Raw genomic sequence first — 24,375 nt, 5'->3', positions numbered from 1 at the left:
GCATCCTCCAGCTCCTCCCTCAGCATCCCACCCAGCATCCTCCAGCTCCCTGCAGTTCCCCCAGCATCCTTCAGCTCCCCCCTTCAGCATCCTACTCAGCATCCTGCAGCTCCCCCCAGCGTTCTTCCCATCATCCTCAATATCCTCCCACCAGCTCGCTCTCCCATTTTTTTATAAGGTTGCGCCCCGTGCGTTCCGACGTCACGCGCACGCACGGGGCGCAACCAATCAGGATTCGGCGGGCCGGATTAAAAAGGTAAACGGGCCGGATGTGGCCCGCTGGCCGTAGTTTGCCCACCCCTGCTCTAAACTGACATTTTTATAAATCTGCTCCATCCTTCTAGGGTGATATAAAGGTAGACATGAACAGGGTAAATCTTTATGGCATCATTTTAAAATTAAAATTTTCTTCCATTTGCTTTTTCTTCCTTCTTAAGAGATTATATTCTTGCCTGCTAATGCACACCCCTTTATAATAAACAGTATGTGGCAAGATCATGTGAAAATCTTCAAAAATGATGGTACATTCATGAATTTTCTGTATCTTAACAAGCAATGAACGGGGTACCAGGCTCTGTGGCACCTTAATAGCAAATCCAGCTTTCATGTGTTTCTTTTTTCCCCCAAAATGCAAGTTCGGCAACTGACTCCATGCACAGATACAATTCAACACAGAAGTGGTTTTGTTTTCACTTACAAAATTAGCAATAAATTCACACATTTAAAAGTTTTTTTTATATACATACATTTTTATCCAAGTTACTCCATATTAAGTTAATAAGAAACAGTACAAACCATCTCTTAAAACATAACAAGCAGATCGCTTCACCAAACCTACTAAAAAGAACATGATATATATCTTAATCCCATTTTTACCCATCCCAGAAAAATAAAGGCTTAAAATGTTGGGTAGGTGATGGTGCGAGAGCATAAAATCAACACTTCATTATTTGGTCCATGTTTGGTTTTCTGATTGAAAAGTAGGTTCATTCTTTTCCCAGAGGTCCCTTCCTGGTACGTCCAACCTCTATCCATAAAGAACTACATCCATCATCTTGAAAGGAAGGCTGGCGAGGATCAGGATAATACTTAGTTCTTCACAACAGTCTCGTAAGCTTGGAAGACGAACTGGGATACTTCGGGTGCACAGCACTTTAGAGACAGCTATTTACAAATACAATTGAGGTTAAGACTAAGTAAAGGCAATATTAATCCTTTTAGGAGAATAAAACAGTGCTTGTGAAGTTATCCCTTGCTATATGTAACCCATTACTGCCTGGTTACCTTCATCATGCAGGCATTATTTTAGTGGGTTCTGCTTATTAAGGGAAGAATCCTTTTAAATTTTAGTTACAAACTGTCTTGTGTATTTTAGAGAAAGTCTGTGAAAAGCTTGCTCAGGAATATCAGCAGTATTTATTAAACAATTTAATTTAATTTTAATGTAATTTTCCATCATGCCAAAAAATATCTGAGGGTGAATTACAGGAAAAGCAGTCAGTTTATTCTGAGCTGCAGCATATCTGCCATGTAGAAGTAAAATACAATACTGACAAAGTGGTATGGAAGGCTACTTTCCTTCCTTTTGGGTGGCTCTCCAAAGAAAAAAACATCTTTACAAATCTCATGTAGATGCTGACACTCTGCAGCCTTTAAAAAGTATTAATGAGCTAAAACAAAACAACCATACCCAATATCTAATGATTAGTGAACATATAATAAACTACACTGATTTTTACACATAAACCCACCACACATAATTCCACCTTTTCAGATGTTGGTTTATTGAGATATATATTGAGCAATATATATAAAAAAAAAAAAAAACGGTTAATTGTTGACTACTCACTGTGCAGTTGGGGCTACCAGGTTGCATTCTCACTTCTGCTAAAACCCAGATGCCATTGGTAAGCTTCATTGATTGGTAAAGCATATCTTGACCTTCAACTGTTCTTCGGGCCACCGTGAAGATATTGCTAGCCTGCAGCTTGTTGCTTACTGCATCTGCAATTTCAAAACAGTAATACAGCTGTAGAATATACACATATCCAATTATTTAGGGTAAAGTAACATGAATGCATTAATCCTGAAAGAAGGTACTAGTCATATAATGCTTTCAGAGGCCCTTTGACAGCACAATACTAAAATAAACTACCACCACAGTTATATAGCTGTTTGAAACTCACATTCAGCAGATGACAAAAAAAAGTAGCACACATCTAACCTGCTCAGCCAGCAATATGATGTTAACCGTAAATCATGCAATCATGCACCATAGACAGAGTTTCCTTACCTGAACCTGTAGGGCAGTCTCTTATTTGAAACTGTGCCTCATTCTCATTTGCTATATCCTTCCACGTGGCCAAAAACATCTGTCGCTCTTGAAGAGAGATTACAATTGGTTAAAAGAATATGAAACAGAATATGAATGAATAGGAAAAGGATAAATAATAGGGATGCACTGAACCCAGGATTCTGTCAAGATTCGTCTTTTCAGCAGGATTTGGCCAATTCCATGTGCCTGGCCGAACCGAATCAGAATCCTTAAAATCACATGACAGTTTGTCACAAAATAGTGTGTCTAATTTTATGTTAGACATCATTAGTCCTTAAACAGTTTACTTGGCATATGAGAAAAATTTATAAAGTGATATTGAGTTCTAAATAGGTCAGTGTTGTTCCTGGAAGATGCCATCCTTTCTCTAAGAAGTATGTACATCTATTTAAAATCAGTTATTGTACTGACAAGCCACCGCAGTCAGGTTTCTACATGCGCCTCTGCGATGCACACTGTACCACATGTAATAAACAACGGGTTCTTGCTTTCATTTTCAAGTGAAAAAATTAATTAATTAATTGCACTTCTGCATGTTTTTCAAATTCCCATTAAAACAGGGCAATAATGGGAGCCGTGCATACTGATGCCTCTTTCACTTACCCATCTTTCCATCTTCTATGAAAAGTATGTGTAGAGGGTACAAGATACTGAAGTAAAATACATCTATATTGTTCTTTACAGCAACCTATACAGGAAAGAAAACAAAGTATGTCTTTTCTGTGTTTAGCTACATACAACATGCAAAAGGCAAGGCCAACTTTTAGCTTCCCTCTCCCCATACCAGGTGTCCCTCTAACACGGTCTCAAAAATTAAATGCTAAGCAGAAACAGAACATGACTAAACATGACATACTTTAATGTAAGCAGCAAGCTAGCCATGCTATCATCATATTATAGGGCTATAAAGCTCAGTTTGTTAAATATCAGTTTAATGGTAAGAAACCTGTATACAGTATTAAAATGACTGTTTGTAAATGTACAAAGTATTTCACTGCAAGCTTATTGTTATCATAAATAGAATAACACAAACATTTTACCTGAAGGTTGTTAAGAGGTTCCATTTTCATGACAGAGCCAATTGTGTTTATCGGAAGAGACACTTCAGTAGACTGGTTTGGTGCCAAGGGTGTGAGTATCTGGAGAGGAGCAGCAGGTGCCAGCCCAAAACTGTAAGGCAAAGAGGAAGATAAACCGAATGGCACCATAAAGATTATTCCTTCAAACTTGATACGGAATGTACAGAATGTCTCAATTTGTTACCTATTGCGATTGAACTGAATAGCAAAGTCACTCATGACCTGGAGTGCTCGATTGGTGAAAACCAGGTCCATGAATACTGTTCCAGATCTTCGAGCAAAGGTACCACTAATTTCCAGGCCTTTCCCTTTCATAGCATGCAACCATACCTTAAAGAAAATATGTACAGAAGGCCAATCTTAGTGTTATATTGACATATAATTTCTTCCTTATTGCAGCAATTTGACTTTACCCTCCTCATTACCAAACAGCAGAAAAAGTCAGTTCTAGGTAGCCCTTCTCTATTATATGGCAGCATGGTTTTATTACAGCAATATAACTATATTGAGTAACCTCCCTTCTGATAAACAGCAGAGCACATTTATTGCTACAAACTACCGTAACCCATTATTTCATACTTAATAATAATGCAGCAGCACTAGAGGAAGAAACTGCCATGGTGGGTCCATATCTCTGTTATTTGCACTGTCCCTAGATCCCCTATCACACTTCATTAGAATGATCCCCTTCTTTAAAGGTCTGCAAGTGGGGAACTGTAACAACTACAATATCAATCTGCTTGTAGATGATATACTATGAACATTAAGAAAACCACAGACCTCTCTCTCCCATATCTATTCAAAACCCTGACTCAGTTTCAGGTTACAAAAACAATCCTGTCAAATCTCAGGCTCTGCCCCTTTCATTATCGTGGAATTAAAATTAATTTTGCATTCTGCTGGTCACAACATTCCATAACATATTTGGGTGTACATTTGGCTACTACTTTGATACAAAGTACACAGAAAACTATCCAGGCCTTATAACAAAGTAAAATGAGACCTGGAGACCTGCAACAGGCATAAACTGTCATGGTTCAGCCACACAGCATCAGTAAAGATGATCACTCCCCAGAATTCTCTCTTTCGGACACTTCATATTTACTTTCCAGAAAAAAAAAAATCTCTAAATTTATATGGGTGTCCTAGTATAAAACCTTACATTCTCACAAAGCCCTAATCCATTGGAAGTCTTGGTGTCTTGGAATCCACACCTGGTTGAACATTCAAACAGCGATTATAGTTAATGGTTTCATACATATGGTGTCATACATACTCTTCCAAATGTTTTACTGTAGGATTAAAGCGAATACCAACTCCTCGTAGGCCTAAGAATCCATACCATAAAGATTCAAAGTAACTGCAAACTAGCAACTAGCAAACTTATCAAAATGTGATAAAAATCACCCATGTTCTAATCAATCCCATAGGAATGAATATAACTTGAACATGGGGTGTGTTTTAAAGCTCTAAACTCACATTTTGATAATCTGCCCCATATTCTCCCACAGCCAGCCAAAAAAATGTTACACCTTCCCGGCAAAGATACTCTAAAATAGGCTTCAAACTTGTAACAAGTTTAAAAAAAAAACAAAAAAACAAAACAGTTTTCATTAGAAATGGGGTAATAGGACTCACTGCTTTTGGAGCCACATAAGGTCCAGGGACCCCACCTGTTCCACCACCTAGATCAAAAAGATCTCCCAGACCTCCGCCAAGAGATTGGCCAAGAGGATTTGCAGCCACAGGGGGAGCCATGAATCCTGTAGGAAGCTGTAGGACAGAAATTGTTAGGAATTATGGGAAACATAGAAAGTACAAAAACATTTGCATTAAAGGGCTTCAGCATTTGAGCATATATAACAGAATATATGCATGGGTGTACAATAACAAACACTGTGTTATAGCCACCAGAAATGAAATACTCACTTGAAAAAGTGAAGAGATGAAGAGAAAGGTTTAAACGAATAGATGGATAAAACAGAAAGAAAGCAGCAAATGATTATCCATCAAAGGTTATAGACAGCTGCGAACTTACCCCCAAACCAGTGCTTGCGTCTCCGCCCAGCTACAAAAAAGAATGAAGAAAAATATGGGAATTCAAAGCAACCTTATAACAGTTTCCTAAAGATATTCTGTGGAAGCTTTAATGCCAGTTCTTAATAAATAGAATAATTTAGGTGAGGGGTATAACACTTTGCCTTTACAACCATGTGTGCGGTTTCTTATATGATACAGAACAGGCCAAAAGGCAACAGCTTAAATGAGGTCCTGACAGTATGTGTAATGTATCTGTATGTAAGCAAGCTACTCCCGCCCCCAAAAAAAGCAGAGTGAAACAAAGCACAAAAAAAATCATAATAAATATCACATTTCTAAGTGGCTGTTGTTGATTAAAATTATGTAATTCTAATTTATATATTTCCTACATGTAACTGGAGAGATGTACAGCAACAGTTAGTTTCCTTAATTACATACCAAACTATCTAATCCTCCACCAAGCAAGTCCACACCTCCTAAGGGAACAGAACTTGTAGTAAGTGGAGGCCCAGTAATGGGTGGAGCTAGATCCAAGTTAAGGAGATCCCCCAGAAGGTCTCCTTGTGATGGAATGACAGAGGGGTGAGTCTCTGTGGGAACACCTGCGGGTGCTGCCTCTGGACTTTCTGCACTCTCGCTCCTACAGAAAAATAAATAAAGTTAGAGGGTTAGTCAATAGCTATAACACACTACAGACACATAGGATGCATCACCCATATACTTACGAGCCAGTGCGTGGCGGGAGCCTCTTAGGCACAACCCCTCTGCTTCCCTCCACAAAGGCATTAGGAGGCTTGTGGTAGACAGAAGCCAATGTTCCAATGTAACATATAAGCTCATCTAGCAAAGTGGGCTCAATTAGGTCAGTCTCTTCAGAAATCAATGGCTTCTCTGCTAAGACAACTTCTTTAGCAGCAACTGGGTCAGTGGACAGGAGCCTCCAATAGATGTAGCCACGATCCCGAAGATCTGGATTATCTGAATCCTAATGGACATACAAACAAGAACAGAATTTATATTGTATGACTGGTCATGTGGCGAAAGATGAGAGATCAAAAACCCAATCCTATTAGTCGGGCAAATTTATGCTATACTTAAAGAACTATCATAAAGAATCAATATGCTCTTACTGCCAAATAACAAAACCACAAACATAGGAGTTATATAAGTATTATGCAGTAGAACAGACATTGTAGCTGCTGGAACATAGTAGAATCCTGTGGTACATAGGTAAATAAGTAAGTAAATAAGGCTAATAGCCCACCACAGTATTTCACTAAATACGGTTAGCATCCTCCCTATCTCTTTCTGTTATTATGACTACCATCCTCTTAATTCCTTTTAGCACTTAAAATCTGGCTTCTTGACAGTTTCTTTCAGTAAACATGCCTATAAGTTTATTACAGTAAACATGGCAAAAAATCTGCTATTTTTAGGACTAGCATTATACCTTTCTTTCAGTTAATGCAGCTAGCATCCTAATGGTTTCTTTTAAATATGATTAGCATCCTGCCAGTATACATATGGATAATATCTTGTCTTCTTTCCATAAAAATATCTAGCATCCTGCCAGCTTTTTTCAGCAAATACATCCACTGTTTTGCCAGTTCCTTTCAGTAAATACTATTAGAATTCTTCTACCTTGTTTCTGCACGTCTAGCACCATGTCTGCTGCTTTAAATATGGATAGCATTACCTGTATCAGTAAATACTGCTATAATCCTACGAGTATTTAGTAAGCAAGTCAAGCACCCTGCTAGTGTTTTTCAGAAAATACAGCTAGCATACTACATATTTTGTTCAGGATAAAATGAAAAACAGCAGCACTCCGGTAATGTTGAAGAAAAAAGTGACTTTTACTCAAGTGCACAAGGCAACGTTTCGGGCTTCAACCCAGCCCTTTATCAAGCCTTTATTCAGCGTGCACCTGGGGCTACAACTAGCCGGTTTGTTCATTGTGTAGCACACCTTAACCAATTTGTTGACATATTTTGTTCAGAATATATGTCTAACGTGCTTTTATTTCAGTACATATTCCTAGCATAGCATAATATCGGTTTCTGTAAATATGAATAGCATCTTGCTTATTATTGTCAGTAAATATGATTAGAATCCTTTTGTGAAACACATAAAGCTGAATAAGCCACGGGATGCCAGTTTCTAAAACAGCCAGTGCCCATCAGTAACTAATTAATACAAAATTTATCAGGATAAAGCTACTGAGTTAAAGGCAAAGGGTCTGTGCCAGTCAGCAGACTCATACACACCTGTGTTGCTAAACTCAATACTTGTTGCACCAGTTCCTGGGTCTCAGTTGGTTTTTTCAAGAAAAGCTTCACAATTGCTGTTAGAAGTTGTAACTGGACCTAAAAAAAAAAAAAAAAAGATATAATTTACTTGCAGGATCCATCTTGGATTTTTAATGTATATCAGTGGTTGACAAACTGTGGGGCTGTCACCCCAGGTGTCTCAGAGAACTGGCTGGGGATCCCAATCTGAAGGCTGGGTTGAGTGAGCATAAGGGCAATGACACAAATAGATTAATTGCCCCGCAATTAACTTCAGATGGCTTTGGAAAGCTGAAGTGGCACATATGTTTTCCTACCGGAGATTTACATTTTCACCTGTAGGAAAGCATTCAAGCAAATTAGTCACTGCTGCTAGAGGAGATTAATCACAGGGCAACTAATCTCCTCATGTATCATTACCCTAAGGGAGAATTTCCATGTGCTCTCCTCTTTTTACCTAGAAACTATGAAATTCTGAATTATGGCTGAATGGCTATTACACTAATGTGTCTTACATATGTAACCATATGATCTTAGGAAGCTCTCATAAAATGCAGTGCCTGAAAAGGGAACTAAAGCTGAAAAAGGTAAAAAAAAAAATCACTGCTGTATGTTTAATATAGTATATCAATTTTACTGTATAACTCCATCATTCTAAAAACCTGTGGTGGACCAGTGAAATATAAGCAGTTTCCTAAGGGCCGTGACTAATCTCCCCACAATGCCATCCCACCGGCTAGAATGTAAATCGACGGCGGGATGGCATACGCGGCGGCGCAATTGCCAAAGTCACTGAAGTTTCCTTGAGAGGAAACTTCGCGACTTCACTGTCACAGCCCTAAAGTCAGCAAACTGATCCATACCTAAACAGTCTTTCACTAGGAACTTGAACTAGACAGCATTCTTTGAAATTCGACTGCAAGACATATAGTGCAAAACTAGCACCTGGATATATATATATCTAGAACAATGCCAGACAGTGCCTTAGCCAGTTTTTAACATGCACAGAACAAGCATTGTTCATACCTATTCTGTGTGCTTAAAAGTGGCAATTATACAGGTAAATTCTAGTGTCTAATTTAGCCTCTCAATTTTAACTGCAAACTTGTATCTTGCCTGTGTGCTCTCATCATGGAATCCCTCCAGGAAGCTCTCTAGTAGCTCGTCTGCATTGTCTATGCGTTCTGCATATTCCCCCACAATCCAAATCATTGCAGCCCGAGCCTCCGGCTCATCCAGAGAGTCCAGGTTCTCACATAAAGTTGATATGACACTTTCATACCTTAAGAGCAAGAAAAAAAGATTTAGTATAATTGTCAATAGAAGCTTATTCTTACATATCAATTAGATTATATGATTTGTAAGATGCAGGCAGAAGGAGAAATTGCAGCAAAGTAAGACTTGATTAATGAAGACTCAAGCACACCTACTTGTTTGGATACTTCCTGAATATGTCCTTTATCACCACGATGGCTTCCTGAACTACATAATTGACTTTGGTTTGGATGAGATCAAGCAAGGTGCTAACGCAGCGCTCTGCAGATTGCTGTAGGAAAGGTCAATTTTTTGTGATTTTAGTTCATCATGTTAATTAATTCTTGGTTAAAACAGTTTAGAAAATATAGTCTTTTACCTCCACCTTGATGGCACAACGTCCGATTGCTCTTACAGCTTTGCGCACAAAGTCAACATCCACTTCTGTGGCATATTCCTTCAGCTCAGCAAGAACCTAAAGAAAGGAGTTAAAGGAAAACTTTAAGAGAGCGCAGAGGAACTCATAAAACTCATAGCAGACATACAAAAAAAGGAGCCTTTGCGGTTCCAAAAATGTAACATAGGGAAAACTAAATTACAAGATTAGTACATTACACCTTCTTTTATTCCAAACATCCTGGATGTATGTCAGATATTATAGAGAAAATGAAAATTAAACTTGGCTCATTATTGTACTTCCTTGATGGAAAAATAGTACAGTGTAATGTAACAGCCGGATACATAACACAGTAAATAGTAGATGAAACAAAACTACGTCTAGACAGGATATATTTATTCAAAGTCAGTGGGCCACAAAGTACAGACCAGCCAAAAAGAAAGATACTCAGTGAGGCTCACCTATAAACAGGCACATGCCCTGACAAGAATAAAATGATGTACATGCAATCAAGCACTGGTAAAGAACACTACAGAGGGATACCAAGAGGAAAAGAGAAAAAGCACAGGGTTTTCCATCAAAGCTTTCATTTGTCTCACATGAGATGAATAGGAACAATGGCTTATTATATTTAGGGGCTTCATTCATCATAGAGCGAGGGGTTTTAGACACTTTGATGAATAACTGAAAAACCTTCATCTTTGTGTGAGAAAAATATAAAGCCCTCAAGAAGAGGCAATATCAGCAAACATATTTTGAAGAGACACAGATGATTAGCATAACCAAAACATGCTACAGCCAAAATCTCTAGCTATCCAGAACAGATAACCCAGTCATTTGTACTAGCGTTTAAATACATACTAGTACAAGTGGTACAAAAAGGATGGCTTATTATATTACATCAAAGTAATACACAAGCATACATTCACATTTTGTTCTCTTCCTTTCCCTGAACTATGTCTTTGTTCAGGATTTAGTGTTGCTGACACTAATCCTTTGGCGTCAAAATTAATTTAGTGTGTGACAGAAATGTTACTTTCTCCAATATGCTCAGCTCCCAACTTTTAGGGTGGGTCTACCTATTGTAATCACTTGCTCCAAATGTCTAGCCATATGTCCTGGTTTTGCCTACTTATATGGTTCACAGAATTACATGTGATTCAACAGAAGGGTATATCTTACTTTGTGAGTGTTCTCCATCTAGTGCCAGTTTTTCCACAGTCCCTTACCCATTCACAGACCTTCACCCACTGGTGAAGGTATTCAGTAAGCATGTGCAATATTTAAATTAAGTTTGGTGTTGCTGGAAGGGTCTGGCTCTAGATGGAGGGTACCAGGAACATTCAGAGCTAAAACTGTATTTACATAGGTCCCTTGTAGAAAGCAAATTAAACAAACCTGAAATTGGCAACTAGCAGGCACAGACCCTTTTACAAAAAAGCTTTAAACCTTCCACGGGTTAGTATAATGTTGCATCCCTGAAGGACATGACTGCTTAGTATTACAAAGCACACCAGTTTGAAAGGCTTTGAATTTATTAAAAAACCAGCAGTAACTTGACTCCCATTCACTTCTTCTGTTACTGTTTCACTATGCATTTTCCAAGCTTCTGCCACTGAATTATTCAGGTGTGTGCTTTTATCCATTATAATCATGCACAAGGCATTCAAGAGTTAACCACTTGCATGAAATAGTTATTTTGGTAATTTTAACAATTTATAAAAAGTTAATGACCCCTTTAATCAGCAAGTCAGTAAGACACTCACACTGTGATGCAAATGCAACAATTAATTTAACATGCAAAGCTTTATTTTATAAACTAACCTGTGCGATGTTTGCTGGTGATGCCAGGCGAATCATGATGTCTAATTTTTCTAATTTCACATATATTGGGTCATTGTATTTTACAAAGAAAACTTTCATTTCATGTTTAAGGATCTCAGGCCTATTAAGATAAAAAAATGTATACAAATTCAGCAGACAGATATGTACCAGGTGACAAATATGAGCGTCAATGCTTCGGATAGAAATCATGCAACTAATTTCATTGGGTAGCTAAAAGGGCTTACCGTTTCTGGACTATTAAGTTGATGTTGCGTAATGCCACATACTGCAGCTCAGGCTCTGCAGAAAGTAGAGTTACCAGGGGTGGAGCTAGCTTCTTCAGGAGTGTACCATAATAGTCTAAGTCTTTTGACAGCAGTTCCATGAACTTCATTAGGACTTTCACTGCAGACAGAACCACAGCTGCGTTTGCATGGGAGAGCCGTGGAGTAACACGTTCACATACACTGTAGGGAGAACAACTGGAATTAGTGTTAAGACATCTCCAGTCCTTTTCTACACCTCACTTAAGAGACTGTGGACTTGGGCCTATATTCAGTGCTAAAAACTAATAATAAACATAATAATTTCAGTCATGCCTAAATGTAATATTTATAGCATCCTCATAGCTCTTCATTTAGCATCAAACAGCGATGTTCCTTCATTATTTATCCTTTTCTTCTTGTGCTTATCACACGTGTGTATTCTTTTTAGCTGGCTATATTGGTGCTGTCAAGTGTCTTTTTTTGAGTCAATGGAAGATATATATATTTTGAAAGCTTTTCAGGCAGCTTAAAAGCACGCTATATGCCAGATGTCCAATTGGCGGCCCGCCTCTATGTGGCCCCCCCAACCTATCTGGCTGCCTGCGTGTGCCACACTCTGCCTGCGTGTGCCACACTCTGCCTGCGTGTGCCACACTCTGCCTGCGTGTGCCACACTCTGCCTGCCCTATGCTGCCTGTGGGAGGTGAACCTGGCAGGGGTTTGTTCTGGGAGTTTGTCAGCATTTGGAAATAGTCATTATATGGCCCCTAATGCGTGTGGGGGTTGCTGTGCTATCCACAGGGGAGGAGAAGGCATATGGATTTAAGGGTATGTCTTAATATGACATAATATGATTCTTTCACATATGCATGAAGGGTGATATCCCTACAGGGAACACCAACCACTTGGGTTTTTGCTGCGCTACCACCATTGTGATAACATAGGTGTGGTTTAAAAAAAAAAAAAAAAAAAGGAGAGTGGCCAAAACTGGCTTTCATTATTTGCCCTCCACCATGTAGGCCAGAAAAAATCCGGTCCTCGGTACCACAGAAGTTGGACAGCGCTGCCATATGCTATCAGTACCAGAATGGCTACAATGCTATATAATCAGATAATCTCTAAAGGAAACAAGACCATTGCTATGTATGTAGGCCCTGTGGAAATTTTAAAAACCTTGAGTGGTGGGTACTCATCCACCACTGAATAGTGGGTACACAAAATGTTCTGCTTGTTCATAGCATTTGTGCACATACAAAAGGCTCAACTTTGTTGGTCAGTGATGCATATGGCACTTGAATAATGGTCATTAACTAACCTCGAACTAGAAAGGGGTGTATATCCCTAGTTATATAATTATCCATAAAATGAGCTGTCCTGTAACATGAAAATAATGTTAGAATCACATTCATTTCTGTTCACCTATTTAATCCATATGTTGAATCCAGCTAGTTTTACAGAAACAGCAATACATTGATTTTATATGGCTTTTTTGAAACATAGACACTACATCTCAGTATTTTCCATTGCTTAAGGCTCAAGCACTCTACTGCATAGAACATGGTTGAATTGTATTTTTTCTGTTACTGACAACACTGTCACATTTAGCACTATATTTGCAAAAATAAACATCTGTGAACTGAAAATCTATGTTTTCTTCCCACTTACCTCTGTGCTTCACGGTCATCTTTTGGGATATAGTTGGCCAGACAGTCCAGGATAAATATTTGGCCCCATTCTGTGCACTCATTTAGAGCTGTAAGAAGCTTGTTTATTGACTGAGGGTTTAGGTCTAGCAGATTGCTGCTTGGATGTGATTCAGCAATCTCAGACAAAGCTGCCACAGCATTAGCCACAACCTGCAATGCAAAAGCCAAAATAATCATTATCAATTAAAAAAATCTTGATAATGCTGGAAAGATATGAGACAAGCATTATATTGAGGAGGCTGCATGCAGCCATACATAAACCCCTACAGATTCACTAACACCCAGAGAAAAAATTATGTGCCAGGCATCTTAAACCAAAGTGAAAATCCATTCTCACACCTCAATAAACACAAAAGCTTTTTATAACTTCTTTCTTTCAAGTGCCTAATTAAGCTAATTCTAAAGCGTGAGTGCTTTACTTGCAGTAAAAAACATTTTAATGCTATGTCTATTAAGTAATTTGACAGATGGCAGTGTCATATACACAGAGCAGTTTGCTGGCTTGTTCTACAAAGAAGGAATCTGGGGATGTGCTCTCACCATGGGGTTTGAGTCAGATATTAAATCTTTTAAGGTGTCAAGGAATCCCTGGTCTTCCACTAGCTGAGCATTGATGTCATGTAGTTTTGCTACACACACAGCAGCAGTCTTGCGTACATACGGATCCTCATCTTTCAGACACTTGCGAAGTGGCTCACACAGGTATTCTGTGATCTTGTCCACCCGAATACAGCCCATTGTACGTACTGCTAGGGCACGGATAAGAGGATTTGGATCTTCACAGTCCTGAGTAGAGAAAATATTCAAAACATGCCAGATACAAAGCTAAAAGTAGTATATGAAAGGGCACATTTAAGCATATGATATAAGAAGAAAGCATTCAGAAAAGAATTATATTTGTCTTGGTTATTTATTTTAGGCACGTAATAAATTCATAGTTTATAATATTTCTTTGTAAAAAAATATATAGTAGGGGTTCCTGGTATAATTTATGGTATGATTTTTTGACAGTTTAATATGATGCAGGTTGATCTCCCCAGCACACATATCCAAGTTAGAACAATACTATTTTTTACTATATAAAAATTGCTAGAAAATTATGTGATGGGTAAAGGTAACAAACAAGAACAAATCAACTTGTGTCAGGTGACATATCTAGCAAACAAAATAAATAGAAAACATCAGAGTAACAAAAATAAAAAAAAGACTAAAGATTTACTTATAGGAAAACAGAACTGAATGAACCTCAAGACGTATGAAATATACACAGTTATGCAACATCTATCTCATATAGCTGGAGTTTCTAGTGCAAACTGGCCATGGTGAACCTATCATCAATGGGCCAAAAGAACAGACTTGAAAAATCAATTCTGCAATTATTTTTTATTTATTTATTTTGCTAAACAATGTAGCAATCTAGAGATTGTATTATATAGATCTCTATCTAATTACTGAGTGGAATAAACCTCCCATATCTCCTGAAGTGTACCATGGCTGCAAGTAACAAATCTCTAAATCATAAATAAGCTTACTTTCCAAAAATAAGTCCGTATCTCCTATATTACTGCTGTAAGCAATATGCCCGATGTTTCCTTCCCCAGCATATCATCCTCTAGTGCCGCAACGCTCAGTCTTTCATATTATCTGTCTACACATTCCTCGGCTGTTTTTTTCTGCTTTTTTGTCTTTACTTTGTTTAGCAAAATGCAGTAATACCTTAAACCTAGGTTTTACTGCTTGTAAGTAAGAAATATGAAGCTGCTGACCCATTTGGCAGTGCTGCAGCAGCTCTCTAGCAATAAATGTCTGCATGATCTGGCTAACAATGCGTGCCAAGCACTCTCTGGCTTCCCTCTTAACTCATGCATGGCAAAGTATCTTTGCCTTTCCGACTCACTCTGCAAAAGACCGCAGTAGACCAGGAGTGGGCGTGTTTTCAAATATGATGTATTTCTATAATTGGAGAAGAACATTTTGAGCATTTCAGAGTGGAGTGTTCTAACTGCAACTTCTGCACTTCTAAAGGAAATATCTCACTATGCTTCTTTCTGCATGTTAATATTAGTTGATGGACATGGTATGGGATCCATTATCTGGAAACCCATTATCCAGAAAGTTCTGAATTACGGAAAGCCTGTCTCCCACAGGCTATTTTAATCAAATAATTCAGATTTTTAAAATGGATTTCCTTTTTCCTCAGTAAAAATAAAACAGTACCTTGTATTTGATCCCAACTAAGATATAATTAATCCTTATTGGATGCAAAGCAATCCTATTGGGTTTAATTAATGTTTTATTGATTTTTTTTAGTAGACTTAAGGTATAAAGATCCAAATTATGGAAAGACACCTTATCCAGAATACCCTTGGTCCCGGGCATTCTGGAAAACGGGTCCCATACCTGTAATTATACATAAGCAGTGCAGAAAAGCAACTGAGAAAAGGTCTGAAAATATAAAATTCACTTGGACTCATCTATTTGTTTGTATCTAAATCATGTAATGGGTCACATGTTAAAATATATAAAATAAAAAGGCATAATATTTAACCTCTTGTAACAGATAAGCCATAGGGAGGGGCAATATCCTTACCAAATATAGCATGCAACACGTTTTCCCTTTTTCAGTTTTTAACTAACCTTAACGAATGTGTTCACAGCCATGATGGCCATGTCTGGCTGGCTTTTGGCATAGTTCATCAGATAAAGGTATACCAACTTCTTCAGCTCCAGGTTATCTGTCTGCATACAGTTCACCACATCTGGGAATAGGGCACTGCCATAGAGAAGAGACAGATTTAGGCATATATTCATACAAAACACAACATGAAGAAAATAATTACAGGCAAAAGGACCCAATAAAGGTGGCCAGGCCAATGCAGCAAGGTTATGTCTCCCTTAAATAAAAAAAAATCCTATAAAGAAATCTGGGATGCACAAGCTGAGGCCCCTCCAAATGTAGTTTATATACAGCTCCCAACACTCAAATTAGCTGACCGTAAAATACTGGCAATAGCTGTTTAACAGCAGATAAAGGCCCTGAGTGGATTATCCCTTAGGTTACTATGAAAACTACAAGTCATATTGAATTTTTATCATTCCAGTAGGGCAGAGTAAATCCCCATTCTGACCTACAATAAATTCAGCCCTGGGCATGCATTGCTGCACTCTCTGCAGAGGCAACACATAGCGTAGCAGCTTTTGCAGCATTCTATGCATTGTCCCTATATAGTAAGAAAGAGACTAACAGAACAGAAGCATTAGTCACAGCGAGACTGTACAACTACCAGCAAACACACCTGACATCTTTCCCTACTGTCATGGAGGCTATAACCTTCTTCACAGCTTCTTTCTTCTTTTCTTTCTTGTCACTGTTCAGTTCTGCTTTTAGCTCAAAGATCTCACCTGAAGGGGAAGATATAAGTTAAACATAACAGCAGATTTTTTTCTCTACTGATCCAACAGCTGCTTTGCATCTCCAATCTCACCTTTCTTGGTGGTGGTGAAGTATTTAGAGTCCGTCATGGTTTCTCAAACCTTATTCTCTTTTCTGTAAAAAGAAGAGAAAGTCAAAAAATAAGTCAGCTGATGTTTTATAGAGGAAACACACAATGCCTCCACCTCCTTCCAGCAGGAAAGAAAACAGTGCAAAAGGTCAGGAAGGAAACTGGAGCAAGGTCACTTATAAAGAATAGATTCCGTTACTGTGAATGAATTAATGTGTGGACATTACTGAAAGTGTGGGGAAAAACAAGAGTGTTTCTCTTTAAATGTATATTTTCAAAACGCAGCAAGAAAGCACAGTTTAGTAGCAGAGTAGAGAACATTATCTGAACATTAGCTGCATTATCACTTGCCTCCACACAGTAATATGAAATGCTATTGATAAAACAGTATCTTAACCACAAAACAGCCCCTCTCAGATAAGTCATGCAGTATGAATACTTCCAATTATTAATGCATAATATGTTGACAAAGATTGTTGTGTGCAAAAATTAAGCTATACCTCCATCTTAGTTTTATTTAAATAACGAATGAAAACTATTTGGCTAATACATTTATAACAATCATTGAAAAGTAGGCAATGTTTCATTTAAATGAAGGCAGCACCTTTTGTTTTTTGCTGTGTGTCCAAATATAAACAGCTTTGCCAGAAGTAGGTGCACCATGTAACCAACAGGAGCAAACAGAGGTTTAATGAGTCTAGCAGAGTGCAGTACAACTGGTGCAAAAAAAATGCCACTAAACGATAACGTTTATAGAAACACCCTGATGCAGCCATTGAGGTCTCAACAAAAGCAGCAAGATTTATAGAATATTACAAAGCTATACTTTGTAACATGGGACTGTGCTCAGAACAGAGAGTGCCAATGCTGGGTTCCATCTGGTCTTGGAGCAGAGGACTGCAGTTGTTCTAACACTAACAAGTCATAGACAAAACACAACCTTCCCCAGCATCATGCACATAGCAACTAACAGATGGGTGCTAGAGGCTATATAAATACAAATAACATTTATCATACACCTAACTTCATGTCTGAATTTTACAAGCATGCACTTCCATACATTATTAGGAGGTGGAATAAACACAGCTCTGATATTGCTAAATTTCTTTTTACTGAATCCTGACTTCCTGAATTACCATTATGACAAATGCAAAAGGTTACCAACTAATTCCGCAGATACCCTTAGGTCAGGTGAGCTAGGGATGAAATTTGGGCGACAATTGCAAGTTTGGTTGGGTGTGGGTCAGGCGGGGGAAAATAAATTTCTCTGCTTCTAAATTTCCCTGTCCTGAAACTTAAAAATTGCAGAGAAGCAGCATACAGAGCAGGAAGACACAGGTACAGGTTGGGTGCAGGTTCTACGATGTCAACAATTTGCAGAGTTAGGGTTGCGCGTGGGTTGAGTTTTCTCTGACCTGCACATCACTACCTCTAAAACTATACAAAAGACTTGATTAATCACCTATAACAGTGCTGTCCAACTGGGGGCCCGCGACCCCCCTCTGTGTGGCCCCCCACCTGTCTGGCTGCTTTGATGGCTTACTGTTGTGTAAGCTTTAAATGGTATCAATACTGTGATTAACTGCCCCCCCTGCATGGTTATCACCTCAGATTCAGGCTGTAAACCCTCTGTATTGTTTCCCCTGTGTTGTTCACACCTTTTAGTTTTTGCATTGTTCACCCCCTGCAGTGATCACACCTCAGGCTCAGGCTGTAATCACCCACATTGTTCCCCTGTTCACACCTCAGAGCAGTAGAAACCCACAAATAATCCCTGCACACTACAAAAAGAACATATACTGAGGTGGTACTGCAATTAAAAAGGTTTTTAATATATAGTTATTGTGCAGGCTGTTGGAGCAGTGGCAGCATTGTGTCACTGTATGCTGCCTGTGTGTGCCATACAGCATACGGCAAGCAGTATGGCACACACAGGCAGGGTAGGGCAGGCAAAGTATGGCACACACAGGCAGGGTAGGGCAGGCAGAGTATGGCACACACAGGCAGGGTAGGGCAGGCAGAGTATGGCACACACAGGCAGGGTAGGGCAGGCAGAGTATGGCACACACAGGCAGGGTAGGGCAGGCAGAGTATGGCACACACAGGCAGGGTAGGGCAGCCAGAGTATGGCACACACAGGCAGGGTAGGGAAGGCAGAGTATGGCACACACAGGCAGGGTAGGGAAGGCAGAGTATGGCACACACAGGCAGGATAGGGCAGCCAGAGTATCTCACACACAGGCAGGGTAGGGCAGCCAGAGTATCTCACACACAGGCAGGGTAGGGCAGCCAGAGTATGGCACACACAGGCAGGGCAGGCAGAGTATGGCACACACAGGCAGGGCAGCCAGAGTATGGCACACACAGGCAGGGTAGGGCAGCCAGAGTATGGCACACACAGGCAGGGTAGGGCAGCCAGAGTATGGCACACACAGGCAGGGTAGGGCAGCCAGAGTATCTCACACACAGGCAGGGTAGGGCAGCCAGAGTATGGCACACACAGGCAGGGAAGGCTGAGTATGGCAGGTTTTTGCTGTACTACAACCATTAATATGGGTATGGTCATGTGATAACACGGGTGTGGTTTCAAGTGGGTGCGGTTTAAAAAAGGGGAGTGGTCTTCCATTATCAGCCCTCCACCACGTAGGTCGGAAAAATTCTGGCCCTTGGTACCACAGAAGTTGGACAGCACTGACCTATAATGTTGCCTGAAACAACTGTAATTGAAATCACAATGCACTGATCTAAATTATTTGCGGAATCACTATTCAGCTGAACCTACTAAATGCTTTTTAAGTGAGTGTTTAGAAGTGTTGAGAACATGAAATGAAAAATGGTATTTGAAAACCTGAAATATGTAATAATCAGTTTCCAAAAACAAAAAGTCACTGCAGTGGCAGCATTGTGTCACTGTATGCTGCCTGTGTGTGCCATACAGCATACGGCAAGCAGTATGGCACACACAGGCAGGGTAGGGCAGGCAAAGTATGGCACACACAGGCAGGGTAGGGCAGGCAAAGTATGGCACACACAGGCAGGGTAGGGCAGGCAGAGTATGGCACACACAGGCAGGGTAGGGCAGGCAGAGTATGGCACACACAGGCAGGGTAGGGCAGGCAGAGTATGGCACACACAGGCAGGGTAGGGCAGGCAGAGTATCTCACACACAGGCAGGGTAGGGCAGCCAGAGTATGGCACACACAGGCAGGGTAGGGCAGCCAGAGTATCTCACACACAGGCAGGGTAGGGAAGGCAGAGTATGGCACACACAGGCAGGGTAGGGAAGGCAGAGTATGGCACACACAGGCAGGATAGGGCAGCCAGAGTATCTCACACACAGGCAGGGTAGGGCAGCCAGAGTATCTCACACACAGGCAGGGTAGGGCAGCCAGAGTATCTCACACACAGGCAGGGTAGGGCAGCCAGAGTATGGCACACACAGGCAGGGTAGGGCAGCCAGAGTATGGCACACACAGGCAGGGTAGGGCAGCCAGAGTATGGCACACACAGGCAGGGCAGGCAGAGTATGGCACACACAGGCAGGGCAGCCAGAGTATGGCACACACAGGCAGGGTAGGGCAGCCAGAGTATGGCACACACAGGCAGGGTAGGGCAGCCAGAGTATCTCACACACAGGCAGGGTAGGGCAGCCAGAGTATGGCACACACAGGCAGGGAAGGCTGAGTATGGCAGGTTTTTGCTGTACTACAACCATTAATATGGGTATGGTCATGTGATAACACGGGTGTGGTTTCAAGTGGGTGCGGTTTAAAAAAGGGGAGTGGTCTTCCATTATCAGCCCTCCACCACGTAGGTCGGAAAAATTCTGGCCCTTGGTACCACAGAAGTTGGACAGCACTGACCTATAATGTTGCCTGAAACAACTGTAATTGAAATCACAATGCACTGATCTAAATTATTTGCGGAATCACTATTCAGCTGAACCTACTAAATGCTTTTTAAGTGAGTGTTTAGAAGTGTTGAGAACATGAAATGAAAAATGGTATTTGAAAACCTGAAATATGTAATAATCAGTTTCCAAAAACAAAAAGTCACATAGGGCCTGAAAAATATTTCCTCCATACACAAAAACAATGAACATTAATGGCTTGCAGCTGGATTCTAAATAGGGTAGGTCATAGGTATATTTGTATGTATGTATGTATGTATGTATAACTTTATTTATAAAGCGCCACAAGGGTACGCAGTGCTGTACAGTCTTACAGAATACAAAATGACACACAGGGAGAACAAGTGATATAATAAATAAATACAATAAATACATATATGTATATATATGTATATATATATATATATATATATATATATATATATGTATATATATATATATATATATATATATATATATATATATATATATATGTATATATATATAAGTGCCATGTGGTATGAGACGCAGTAGGAAGGAGGTCCCTGCCCCGTAGAGCTTACAGTCTAAGTGGTTGGCTAACATACAGGCACAAATTGGAAGGTAAGAGTGCATCAGGTATGGGCATTTGCCCTTAAGTGCAGGACTGGGCAAAATAATGTTTTAGTGCTCCAGAAGGTAACAGCTGAGTTTTTTCTTAAAGAGAGTGGGTGAGTTTTCCCTACGGAGGGATTCAGGGATAGAGTTCCAGAGGTAGGGAGCAGCGAGATAGAAAGGTTTAAGACGAGAGAGCGCAGTGGGTGTGGATGGTGTAAAAAGACGGAGGCTCCTGCTGCCTCCTTTTCCAGGCTGTGCAGGGGAGCTAGTCGCACTGGTGGGTAGGAACCAATCAGCAACTATGCTGACCTGATAATGAACTAAAGCCTATATTTGCTTGTGTGAATACAAATGCTGTGATTGGCTGTCCCCAACTTCTGTGCTTCTGCCAGGGACCGTTAGGGCACATCCACAATTCATCTGAAACATAGACAGAAGAGATGTGCAGCCGGCCTGAAACCTAAAGGACAGGCCAACATCCACACATCAGAAGCAGGGCACAAGCTTATTCGGGCTGAGCTCTTCTGCTTACCCGCAATGTAATTGAGCCCTGCTTCTGGCTCTGCTGGCATTTATATATTTATCTATGTATGCCCCACCCTCTCTGTGACATCAGAGATGGGATGGGGGTGGATCTATAAACTGAAGTGCAGCCGCAGATCAGGTGTGAATTTAGGGGCAGGTTAGAGTTGGGTGAGGGTGGACTGTTTGTCGACCCGCACATCACTAATGGATAGGGACCATAGCAGAGAAATAGAGAACCAGGATTAAAGCAGAGTCACCAGCTCTCCAACATACTTTGGGATCTGTGGCAGTCTTTACTGTTCATAAACTCAATTAACTTTAAGGACAATATCATGTATAGTGCTGCGTGTACAAGTAGCACTGTATAAATAAAAATATACATATGACACAAATGCCAATGCACGAATGTATAATGTCAAAAAAACAAACAAAAAGCTGTTGATAGTTAACAATAAAAACAAACGGTGTTCATTGCAACATTGGAGCAAGGGATTTTGGGGATGGAAACTTGCAGAACCAGAAATGTAAACTGACACAGGGTGACATGGTAAACTGACCATGGCTATTATTCTGATGTTCTGAATGGGTGAATTTGGGGCTTTATTGATTGCAGGAAGACAAACTGGCTTAGTTTAAGATTCAGATTAACAAAAATGGAGAATCAAGGTAAATGTTTAAAAGGGACATAAAATAACATTTTGCCCAATGAAGATGCAATTACAAGCAACTCGTAAATATATATTAATTAAAATGTAGTGACTTTAACTACTATTATTCTCAGCAGTACTGGTAATATTGCAGCTGATAATCAACCTGTTATGGTGCAAGAAGGGCATTTAAGGGTTGACTGGAGAAGAACTGACTTTTGCTACATTGTTTCAAGTCAGAGCCAACAACACAGAAAGGGACAAATACTGCTTTGAAATGTAGCTACAAAGGCAAAACGATATTTTGTTATTAACCCCTTTAACAGCACTGTAAATTTCAGCAGCATGTGTAACAATGTGCAATGTAGTAAAAGAACAGGGAAGGGTTACTTCTATGGTTCTATCACACAAACGTCACACCTACACATTTTGCCTTCATTAAGTTTGACCGACTGGATCCACTGAGATCCTCTAATAAAACTCTCCCCTAATGTTACATAAGTTACCGAGGCCCCCATCATCCCCTGCCAGCCGATACATTCCAGACTCATAGTAAAGCCTGTGAAAGCCAAGGCTTGAACAACATAAACACAGAAAGAGGGGCCACTGCAATGTCTGTACGTAACTCCTGGGGCAGGAGAAGGGCCGAGAATACCAAGAAGGAAAGAGTTAATAATTAGCATGGCAGCTCACTGCCAGAAACTCTCCAGCCCGCACCTTGCAGCCAAAGCTCACCCCCGTGAATGGCGGCACAAGCGGCACCGTCTCACCTCAGCTGAGGAATTGGTGTCACGTCCCCGAGACTCAGCTGACGACTCGGATGTTTAGTGTGTACGGCTCAGGTTCCCCTTCCTCCAATTCACCGCAAAAATGGCTGTCACTTGAAACAGGAAGTGACAGCACCAAGTCGGAACTTCCGCTTCACACAATAGTATGTCTAGTTGCCACGGAAACTGGGCTTACAGACTTCTCAGTATGTGTAATAAAGTGTAAAGAATCTCAAATTAACATTAACCCCCTTCAACTGAAAATGGCTAAAACGCAACTTAAGCCTTGATACAGACAGGGTTGGGCTTGGAAGTTCGAACATGTTTAGGGTAAATGACTAAGGGGCGTGGCGGGGTACGGTTTTGGTGCAACAGGGTATGGGCAAAATATTCACGAAAACCGGATCCTCTCAATTAACAACGCCGTTTATGGCCTGAACAGAAGCAGTCAGCATGTGGCCTTAAGCTTTAGTATATGTTCACGGAACTTTGTAGTGATTTCCAATAGCCCTAAAATGTTATTCATGTATTTGCTACGCTTTCCTCACTGAGTGAGTGTGAAACAAGCGCAGCCCTGGCAGCAGATACTTGTGACTCTCAGACAAGCGCCTTCACTAGAGTTGCCACTTGTTGTGACAAAAAAACCCATAATCATATCATGCTTACTGAGTTTTTTCTTTCCTGGACTGGAACATGGCAGCTGGCACCAAAGGTTAACCCCCCTGCCCATGAGGAAGGTAGAAATGAAAACACATAAAAGGACTTCTCCTTCCCAAAGCGTCCATCTCTACCAAGTGAGGACAATACCTTAATGTGGGAAGCCCCAGCCCACTGCCATGTTTTCAGTCCAATCAGAGCTGCCAGGTCTGATTGATGCCATCTTGAATGTTTGGACCAGCAACACCTGGTTGAGAGCTTTCAAATTCAGGATAACTTGAAACTGACCTTTGGGTTTTCTTTTCAGGAATAAGTGGAAATAATTTGCCCCAAAGCGTTCTTTCCTGGATACTTCTGCAATGACCCCCTTTTTTAGATCTGTTAGGATATATTTCAGACCTTGGACAGCCTCTTTTGATCTGGTATTTTCTGAGGAAATTAAATTCCACTTGGGATAGATTCTTAATTCTAAGGAATATCCTTCTGAGGTAGGGTTGATGACACAGGTCATAAGCCCACACTGTCCCAAACACTCACAACCTGCCCCTTGAGAAAGAGGGGCTCATGCACCTTCATGCTGAACTTCTGTTCTCTAGTGTCT

At 40.3% G+C, this 24,375-nt stretch overlaps 1 protein-coding gene across 3 annotated transcripts; it reads right to left on the bottom strand.

Annotated features, from left to right (window-relative positions):
• Positions 1-728: 728 nt before the first annotated feature.
• Positions 729-23,272, bottom strand: ap1b1 (adaptor related protein complex 1 subunit beta 1). 3 transcript variants are annotated; one of them, XM_012956757.3, is made up of 22 exons: positions 23,068-23,272; positions 16,675-16,736; positions 16,486-16,591; positions 15,827-15,962; positions 13,730-13,975; positions 13,149-13,339; positions 11,463-11,684; positions 11,218-11,338; positions 9,376-9,471; positions 9,173-9,288; positions 8,859-9,024; positions 7,722-7,820; positions 6,180-6,439; positions 5,893-6,094; positions 5,453-5,482; positions 5,053-5,187; positions 3,599-3,744; positions 3,376-3,505; positions 2,939-3,023; positions 2,294-2,380; positions 1,850-2,004; positions 729-1,164 (listed from the first exon to the last, which is right to left on the bottom strand). In XM_012956757.3, the coding sequence occupies exons 2-22, from the start codon at positions 16,709-16,711 to the stop codon at positions 1,090-1,092; spliced, it is 2,841 nt and encodes a 946-aa protein (XP_012812211.1). In that variant the 5' UTR covers positions 16,712-16,736; positions 23,068-23,272; the 3' UTR covers positions 729-1,089.
• Positions 23,273-24,375: the final 1,103 nt, after the last annotated feature.

This window comes from Xenopus tropicalis, chromosome 1 (genome assembly GCF_000004195.4).
Source record: "Xenopus tropicalis strain Nigerian chromosome 1, UCB_Xtro_10.0, whole genome shotgun sequence".
Classification (NCBI taxonomy): domain Eukaryota; kingdom Metazoa; phylum Chordata; class Amphibia; order Anura; family Pipidae; genus Xenopus; species Xenopus tropicalis.
The sequence above is the reverse complement of the archived record's forward strand: the minus strand, read 5'-3'. Positions and strand labels throughout refer to the sequence as shown.

What these genes read in the sequence shown, in the direction of transcription:
- ap1b1 (XM_012956757.3), bottom strand. Translation starts at nt 16,711, where the DNA reads ATGACGGACTCTAAATACTTCACCACCACCAAGAAAG. An exon ending in CTTCACCACCACCAAGAAAG is followed by an intron (nt 16,592 to 16,674) that starts GTGAGATTGGAG and finishes CTTCCCCTTCAG; the next exon opens with GTGAGATCTTTGAGCTAAAA. An exon ending in CACCAGCAAACATCGCACAG is followed by an intron (nt 9,472 to 11,217) that starts GTTAGTTTATAA and finishes TCCTTTCTTTAG; the next exon opens with GTTCTTGCTGAGCTGAAGGA.